The 10,097-nt window shown below is 40.2% G+C and overlaps 1 protein-coding gene across 1 annotated transcript in view; it reads right to left on the reverse strand.

The window, feature by feature from the left end:
* The window catches only part of LOC311115803 (neuronal acetylcholine receptor subunit alpha-2-like), a 15,485-nt gene extending 5,898 nt beyond the window's left edge, over nucleotides 1–9,587 (reverse strand). Inside the window, exons 1-2 of the mRNA XM_084190932.1 lie at nucleotides 9,393–9,587; nucleotides 8,668–8,890 (exon numbers count right to left, since the gene is read on the reverse strand). Of these exons, the coding sequence (XP_084047058.1) occupies nucleotides 8,668–8,890; nucleotides 9,393–9,566 (397 nt within the window). The 5' untranslated portion in view covers nucleotides 9,567–9,587. The remainder of the gene's footprint in view (nucleotides 1–8,667; nucleotides 8,891–9,392) is intronic.
* Nucleotides 9,588–10,097: the final 510 nt, after the last annotated feature.

Here is a 10,097-nt window from a genome sequence, read left to right on the forward strand (position 1 = left end):
TGGTTGGAGTTTATTTTTATTTTACAAACAACAAAACTGCAGTGTCCGACATATAACGGAATTACCGTTCCTTCTGTTAGAATAGCGCACTCTAGCGGTGGTAGTTGTCATGGTAGTCCCACACAAACGTTGTACTCATCGTAGATAGTCAATCATTGAGAATCAGCGTTTTACTCTGAGAGTACATGGTCTCATCACTCTCTGTCCCTTTATCCTTAAAATGATACTATTTGACTACTTGTTAGTTGTACGTATTCCAGGGGAGGCTGGTGAGGGGAGGACGTCTCATAATAATGTCTGGAATGGAGTGAAATGGAATGGTATCAACATGGAACTATAAACTATAAACCCGTCCTCCGATTTATAAGTGCCACCAGCCACCACTGGAATTCACCCATTTTCTAATGTGACCAACGGGTCCAACTTCCTGCTTCCCCTGTGATGCAATAACCATTCTGTCATGGTCTGGTGTGTGTTGTGTTGTGTTGTTGTTTTGTTCTCTAGAGTAAAAGAGGATAGAAATGTTTTTACAATTGATGTTCGTCTACAGTTGATAGTGAACGTGTACACACCCCTTGCACAGTCTTTACATTTTGCTGCTTTAAAATTATATTTTAAAAGAATGATTAAATTAGATTTTTTTTCTCTTACAGATCGACACAACCGACTCAACATTTTCAAAGTGAGAATAATTACAGAAAATATTCAAAATTATGGGGCTCTATCCAATCAGATCCGCTTTAGCCGACATCCGCATAGCGGTTGTTATGACGTGTCGGAGGTGGAACTGCTTTAGAACTGTTAAATCCACAAGTGAATTTCCATTATTTTGCATTATACCTAAAGTGGATATTGCCATTGGCTGCACAGAGAACTCCCATGCAGCCTTGTTTCCAAGTTCCAACACTGGAATGTGAGATGTAATCTACATCCTCCATTATGATGATAGCAATCCTCTTTATATTGTTGAATGATTTTTTCAATTTGAGCGTAACTATTTACAGTGGGGGAAAAAAAGTATTTAGTCAGCCACCAATTGTGCAAGTTCTCCCACTTAAAAAGATGAGAGAGGCCTGTAATTTTCATCATAGGTACACGTCAACTATGACAGACAAAATGAGAAAAAGAATTCCAGAAAATCACATTGTAGGATTTTTTATGAATTTATTTGCAAATTATGGTGGAAAATAAGTATTTGGTCAATAACAAAAGTTTCTCAATACTTTGTTACATACCCTTTGTTGGCAATGACACAGGTCAAACGTTTTCTGTAAGTCTTCACAAGGTTTTCACACACTGTTGCTGGTATTTTGGCCCATTCCTCCATGCAGATCTCCTCTAGAGCAGTGATGTTTTGGGGCTGTCGCTGGGCAACACGGACTTTCAACTCCCTCCAAATATGTTCTATGGGGTTGAGATCTGGAGACTGGCTAGGCCACTCCAGGACCTTGAAATGATTCTTACGAAGCCACTCCTTCGTTGCCCGGGCGGTGTGTTTGGGATCATTGTCATGCTGAAAGACCCAGCCACGTTTCATCTTCAATGCCCTTGCTGATGGAAGGAGGTTTTCACTCAAAATCTCACGATACATGGCCCCATTCATTCTTTCCTTTACACGGATCAGTCGTCCTGGTTCCTTTGCAGAAAAACAGCCCCAAAGCATGATGTTTCCACCCCCATGCTTCACAGTAGGTATGGTGTTCTTTGGATGCAACTCAGCATTCTTTGTCCTCCAAACACGACGAGTTGAGTTTTTACCAAAAAGTTATATTTTGGTTTCATCTGACCATATGTGATTCTCCCAATCCTCTTCTGGATCATCCAAATGCACTCTAGCAAACTTCAGACGGGCCTGGACATGTACTGGCTTAAGCAGGGGGACACGTCTGGCACTGCAGGATTTGAGTCCCTGGCGGCGTAGTGTGTTACTGATGGTAGGCTTTGTTACTTTGGTCCCAGCTCTCTGCAGGTCATTCACTAGGTCCCCCCGTGTGGTTCTGGGATTTTTGCTCACCGTTCTTGTGATCATTTTGACCCCACGGAGTGAGATCTTGCGTGGAGCCCCAGATCGAGGGAGATTATCAGTGGTCTTGTATGTCTTCCATTTCCTAATAATTGCTCCCACAGTTGATTTCTTCAAACCAAGCTGCTTACCTATTGCAGATTCAGTCTTCCCAGCCTGGTGCAGGTCTACAATTTTGTTTCTGGTGTCCTTTGACAGCTCTTTGGTCTTGGCCATAGTGGAGTTTGGAGTGTGACTGTTTGAGGTTGTGGACAGGTGTCTTTTAGACTGATAACAAGTTCAAACAGGTGCCATTAATACAGGTAACGAGTGGAGGACAGAGGAGCCTCTTAAAGAAGTTGTTACAGGTCTGTGAGAGCCAGAAATCTTGCTTGTTTGTAGGTGACCAAATACTTATTTTCCACCATAATTTGCATATCAATTCATTAAAAATCCTACAATGTGATTTTCTGGAAAAAAAAATCTCAATGTGTCTGTCATAGTTGACATGTACCTATGATGAAAATTACAGGCCTCTCTCATCTTTTTAAGTGGGAGAACTTTCACAATTGGTGGCTGACTAAATACTTTTTTTCCTCACTGTACACGGCAGAGGCTCAATCAAGCTAGTCGTCTTGACTACTTTCTTATGTCATTCTCGCTGGCACCAAAAGTTTAAAAAGTGTTGATGGGGGTCAGAATGCGGTCGGACCATCAAATAATTGGCATGTACATTACTCTTACTGAATTTCCACGTGGGCGAGGATATTGGAAATGTAATCAAAGCCTATTGGATGACAACTTGTTTTTAACCAGGACAGAAGAATTTATAACTGACTTTTTCCTACATAACATAGCAGATCCCCTTATTGTATCGGACACTTTTAAATGTGCCTTTTAAAGGACATGCAATTCAATACTAATCTTTAAAACAAAAGCAATTAAAGTCAAAATAATCCATATTAAGAAAGGAAATGGAGGGACTAGCAGTACAGATAGATAGCAATAAAAACAGTACCATAGAGGCACAGAATACATTAAAGGAAAAACAAAAAGAAATGGAGGAAATTATTCAAGAAAGATCAAGTGTAATATATTATAAAAAATAAAGCAAACTGGATGGGACATGTCTGTGTTGATTTGATGGCCTCATGGCATTATATATCTGTAGCTCAGTTGGTAGAGCATGGCGCTTGCAACGCCAGGGTTGTGGGTTCGTTTCCCACGGGGGGCCAGTATGAAAATGTATGCACTCACTAACTGTAAGTCGCTCTGGATAAGAGCGACTGCTAAATGACTCAAATGTAAAATGTAAACATGGGGAAAAATTCACTTTTTTGTTGTTGTAAATCTTCAACATAGAAATGCTACCAAAAATACTTTTCTGAAACTTGTTACAAATGACGGAGTCACCCATGATTCACCAAAATATATTTTAAAAGACGAAGCAAAGTACTTTAAGCATATATTTTCGTTTCAGTCTCCTCCATCTCCACTAACCTATTAAAAATGTAAAATTAATAGCTGTACAGAAAGATTCACATGAAGGCCAAATTACAGAGGAAAAACTTCTTGATGCAATTAAAGCCTTTATTAAGTCCGGGAAAACTACAGGGCTGGATGGCATACCAGTTAAGGTATACCAAACCTTTTTTGATGTACTCAGAGGACCGTTATTAGCATGTTTTAACCACTCCTATAAAAATTGCCGATTATCAGATACTCAACAAGGTCTGATTTCATTATTACTGAAACAGGACCCAAATTGTAAATTTTAAGATCCAGTCCATTTAAAAAACTGGAGGCCCCTTACACTTCAGTGTTGTGATGCAAAAATTCTAGCAAAGTGCATAGTGCTTAGAATTAAAGAGGTATTGTCGGATATTATTCATCCTAATTAGACAGGTTTTTTAAAGGGACAATACATTGGACATAATATAAGACTGGAAACAATAGAACACTGAAATATCTGGAAAACCAGCTTGTATTTCTTTCATCACATTCCCAGTGGGTCAGAAGTTTACATACACTCAATTAGTATTTCGTAGCATTGCCTTTAAATTGTTTAACTTGGGTCAAACGTTTTGGGTAGCCTTCCACAAGCTTCCCACAATAAGTTGGGTGAATTTTGGCCCATTCCTCCTGACAGAGCTGGTGTAACTGAGTCAGGTATGTAGGCCTCCTTGCTCGCACACGCTTTTTCAGTTCTGCCCACAAATGTTCTATAGGATTGAGGTCAGGGTTTTGTGATGGCGACTCCAATACCTTGACTTTGTTGTCCTTAAGCCATTTTGCCACAACTTTGGAAGTATGCTTGGGGTCATTGTCCATTTGGAAGACCCATTTGCGACCAAGCTTTAACTTCCTGACTGATGTCTTGAGATGTTGCTTCAATATATCCATATAATTTTCCTTCCTCATGATGCCATCTATTTTGTGAAGTGCACCAGTCCCTCCTGCAGCAAAGCACCCCCACAGCATGATGCTGCCACCCCCGTGCTTCACGGTTGAGATGGTGTTCTTCGGCTTGCAAGCCGCCCCCTTTTTCCTCCAAACATAACGATGGTCATTATGGCCAAACAGTTCAATTTTTGTTTCATCAGACCAGAGGACATTTCTCCAAAAAGTATGATCTTTGTCCCCATGTTCAGTTGCAAACCGTACTCTGGCATTTTTATAGTGGTTTTGGAACAGTGGCTTCTTCCTTGCTGAGTGGCCTTTCAGGTTATGTCGATATATAGGACTTGTTTTACTGTGGATATAGATACTTTTGTACCTGTTTCCTCCAGCATCTTCACAAGGTCCTTTGCTGTTGTTCTGGGATTGATTTGCACTTATCACCAAAGTACGTTCATCTCTAGGAGACAGAACGTGTCTTCTTCCTGAGCGGTATGACGGCTGCGTGGTCCCATGGTGTTTATACTTGCGTACTATTGTTTGTATAGATGAACGTGGTACCTACAGGCGTTTGGAAATTGCTCCCAAGGATGAACCAGACTTGTGGAGGTCTACAATTTGATTTCTTTTGATTTTCCCATGATGTCAAGCAAAGAGGTACTGAGTTTGAAGGTAGGCCTTGAAATACATCCACAGGTACACCTCCAATTGACTCAAATGATGTCAATTAGCCTATCAGAAGCAAAATTTTCTGGAATGTTCCAAGCTGTTTAAAGACACAGTCAACTTAGTGTATGTAAACTTCTGACCCACTGGTATTGTGATACAGTGAATTATAAGTTAAATAATCTGTCTGTAAACAATTGTTGGAAAAATTACTTGTGTCATGCACAAAGTAGATGTCCTAACCGACATGCCAAAACTATAGTTTGTTAACAAGAAATTTGTGGAGTGGTTGAAAAACGAGTTTTAATGACTCCAACCTAAGTGTATGTAAACTTCCGACTTCAACTGTATATATAAATGCCTGGAATATTTCAATTTTGGAGAATCTCTTATACAATGGGTTTACCCTAGGTGTAAAATAGTAAATAATGGCTACTTCTCAGAAAGTTTTAAACTGTCAAAAGGAGTAAAACAAGGTTGTCCACTATCGGCATATCTATTTATTATGGCCATCGAGATCCAACAATAGTATGAAGGGCCTAGACATCCAGGGCTTAAAAACAAAGGTGTCATTGTACGCTGATGATTCATGTTGTTTTCTTTTAAATCCACAATTTGGATCCCTCCACAGCCTCATAGATGATCTAGATACTTTTTCTAACCTCTCTGGATTACAACCAAATTATGATAAGTGTACTATATTACATATTGGATCACAAAAAAATACAACTTTTACATTACTGTGTAGTTTACCAATAAAATGGTCTAACGGTGATATTCATATCCCGATATAAACAAATAATCTCATTACAATACATTTTAATAGAAAGTTAGCAAAAATAGATAAGATCTTGCTGCCATGGAAAGGAAAATACCGTCTATTTGTGGAAAAATCACCCTGATTAACTCTTTAGTCATATCCCAGTTTACCTATTTACTTATGGCCCTGCCTACACCGAACGACTTGTTTTTTTAAATAATATGAGCAAAAAATATTCCATTTTATTTGGAACAGCAAGCCAGACAAAATTAAACGGACCTATTTATATAATGAATATGAATTCGGAGGGCAGAAATAATTAAATATTAAAGCATTAGACATATCACTAAAGGCTTCAGTCATACAAAAGTTATACTTAAATCCGAGCTGGTCCTCTAGTAGACTAGTAAGATTGTCTCACCCCACTTTCAATAATGGCCTTTTTCCCTTTATTCAGATTACAACCTCTGACTTTCGGTTATTTGAAAATGAAATAATCTCCAAAATATCGCTATTTTTAAAACAAGCCATAGAAAGTTGGTTGCATTTTCAGTTTAATCCACCAGAAAGTACAACACATATAACACATATTATGGTTAAATTAAAATATACTAATTGATAAAAAAAACAATATTTTAGGGAATAAAAAAAAGTGGAGTTATGTCAAACAAGCAGCTAACAAAAATATATGGAAATGTCTGCTCTACTCAGAATTACAACCAATTAATTGCAGCATTACTGCAAAAACGGAAGAGGCAAGTGGAAGGGGGAGAAAGTAAGGTACTTGTCTGTCGGCCCTGCATTAAAGACCGAAATTGGCTAAAGAAAATTCTGATAAATAAAAAAGTATACCAGTTTCATTTAAGGACCAACATTTTTTACAGCTGAGCCATATAGATTGCAAAATAGTTGTGAAGAGATTTTCGATGTACTGATTCCATGGCACATGGTTTATGAACTGATACACAAAACAACGCTGGATTCAAAACTTAGTTTTTCTATTAAAATTATTATACATAATTCTTGCAACCAATAGAACGTTAAATATATGGGGGATACAACCTATATGGATTTTGCTGCGAAGAGATCATTAGATCATTTGTTTTTGTGCTGTCCTTATGTAACTTGTTTTTGGTCGCAAGTTCAGGAATGGCTGAAGAATTGCAACATTTACATTTTAGTCATTTAGCAGACGCTCTTATCCAGAGCGACTTAGTTAGTGAATACATATTTTTTTATACTGGCCCCCCGTGGGAATCGAACCCACAACCCTGGCATTGCAAACGCCATGCTCTATCAACTGAGCTACATCCCTGCCGGCCATTCCCTCCCCTACCCTGGACGACGCTGGGCCAATTGTGCGCCGCCCATGAGTCTCCCGGTCGCGGCCGGCTGCGACAGAGCCTGGATTCGAACCAGGATCTCTAGTGGCACAGTTAGCGCTGCGATGCAGTGCCTTAGACCACTGCGCCACTCGGGAGTACATTTACCCGGAGCTAACTCTATAAATAGCACTGCTGGGTGATTTTAAAAAGTCATAGTCAATCGATTGATAATATAATAATACTCTTGGAAAAAATGTTTTATCTTTAATTTACAATATGTAGAATCTATGAGAATATAAAGGTTCCGAACATTTGTGGAAAAAAAAGAAGAAAAAACTACTCTGTGGTGTGAAGACATATGCAATCAAGACATCTTTGTTTTTTATTTGTAATTAATTAGGAACATTTTCTATAACTTTCTTTTCACATAGAAAATGTGGAGTCTGTTGTGTAGATCACTAGAAAAAAAAAATCTAATTTAATGCCTTTTTAGATTTAATTTGAAGGCAGCAAAATGTGATGACTGTGCAAGCGGTGTGTAGACTTTCACTAGGCTATAGGCACTGTATAACAGTGCATAGTGTTTTGGAAGATGTATTAATCGTTGCAATTTAATATTTTTTAACATATGCCCTTTTTCTTCTTGCATGCATTATAGATAAAGACATTTATTACGCCATATTTGTTTGATGAAAGATAAGTTTGGCTTTTAATTTGTGAATGAAGTCAGCATAGATAAATTCATTTTTGTACATTTAATCATTTTTACTTAAGCAGATTTAAAATAAGCTTAATGCTCTTTCAATATTATTCTTTTTGCATTTCTGTAACTGTTACTAAAATAAAATAATAAATATGCAATATGTATGTCAAATATGGACTATTTTCAGTTGTAACAACCTGTAATTTTCCAAAACCTCCACTAGATGGGAATGTTGGCTAAATTCTGAATTGTTCATGTAACAGTTACGCTTCCGTCTCTCTCTTTGCCCCAACCTGGGCTCGAACCAGGGACCCTCTGAACACATCGACAGTCACCCACGAAGCATCGTTACCTATCGCTCCACAAAAGCCACGCCTCTTGCAGAGCAAGGGAAACATCTACTACTTCAAGGTCTGAGCGTGTGAAGTCACCATTAACAAGCTAGCCGTTTCACACCATTATATTCAGAAAATTCAGAGATTCCCTCTGTTACCCTACTTACCTGAAGGGAGATGGAAGACCAGGACCTACCTGAGGGGAGATGGAAGACCAGGACCTACCTGAGGGGAGACCAGGACCTACCTGAGGGGAGACCAGGACCTACCTGAGGGGAGACCAGGACCTACCTGAGGGGAGACCAGTGGTCTCCCTACCTGAGGGGAGACCAGGACCTACCTGAGGGGAGACCAGGACCTACCTGAAGGGAGACCAGGACCTACCTGAGAGAAGACCAGGACCTACCTGAGGGGAGACCAGGACCTACCTGAGGGGAGACCAGGACCTACCTGAGGGGAGATAGAAGACCAGGACCTACCTGAAGGGAGATAGAAGACCAGGACGGTGAGACAGGAGATGAGCAGACAGGGGATGATCAGGTTGATGGTGTAGAAGAGAGGCAGCCGTCTGATGATGAAGAAGTATGTGATATCAGGGTAGATCTCATGACAGCAGTCGTACTTCTTGGTGTTGTATGTTCCCACTGCATTGATGATGGCCCACTCCCCACTCTCCCAGTAGTTGTTCAGATCCACAGTGTTCTAGGGAATAGAGATCAACCGTCCCACTCTTTGAAGGCTTCATATGGCATACATAAAGGCTTCATAAGCACTGTGTAGATACAGTTGTTCAGATCCACAGTGTTCTAGGGGATAGCGATAAACCGTCCCACTCTATAAAGGCTTCATATGGCATACATAAAGGCTTCATAAGCACTGTGTAGATACAGTTGTTCAGATCCACTGTGTTTAGTGTCCCTTATGGGAAGATTGTAACACACTGCTGGCTCTGATTAGCTCTCAGTGTGGCTTGACAATGACAGCAATGGAGTTAGCAAGAACACAAACAGATCTGGGACCAGGCTAATGTATAAAACATAAACACTGTACATACACACTAGACACGTAGACAATACTTACATTACGTTACCCGTGTCATACACATCTTGTACAAAATTTTTACAACAGTACCTGCTTGTTTGATTGATTGTTTGATTGATTGACTGACTGACTGACTGACTGACTGATTGATACAACCCCATACCTCGATGCGTTCCAGATCAATCTTAGCCTTGTCGTAAGTCCAGGAGCCAAACTTCATCTTACAGTTCTGCTGGTCGAAGGGGAAGAAGGTGACGTCTATAGAGCAGGAGGACTTATAGATGGCCGGGGGAACCCAGCGCACCTTCCCATTGTGGAACAGGTGGGCCTTGGTCATGTGGGTCACGGCGAACTCACCGTCCGCACTGGAGAGAGGAGAGCAGAACACAACAGAACAGAGATTACTGAAGCAATTGTACACGAGAGGGCGCCTTAACAACTTTTTTTAGCACGGCTGTGCTGCGGTCGTAGGTACGAGTCGACAGCCGAGTACCGTATATCATTGGCATCGTTTGCCAAGCAAACCCTCTGGTTGTTAGTTGGATTGGCATTGTTAGTTGGATTGGCATTGTCAGTTCGGCCAGGTTGGTATGGGCATGCACAGCCATAGCCACGGGAAGTAGTGGTGCTGGAGGTGCTGCAGGTGCTGGAGGTGCTGCACCACTCCTAATGCTGAGATGGTAAAACTGCAAGAATTTGTGTTGCAAAAAAAAGTTTTTATTTTTAATTTTTTTCATTGCATTATTGATATAATTGACAATGGGATTGGGGTAGGGGAGAGAAAAACATATGTTTTGGAAGCGGTGCGCTCATGATGGGCTCTTATCTATTCAGTTGTGGGCGTTTGGCACGCTCTGCTGTATGATAG

This window comes from Coregonus lavaretus, assembly GCF_964263955.1.
Source record: "Coregonus lavaretus genome assembly, contig: HAP1_SCAFFOLD_8851, whole genome shotgun sequence".
Classification (NCBI taxonomy): Eukaryota; Metazoa; Chordata; class Actinopteri; order Salmoniformes; family Salmonidae; genus Coregonus; species Coregonus lavaretus.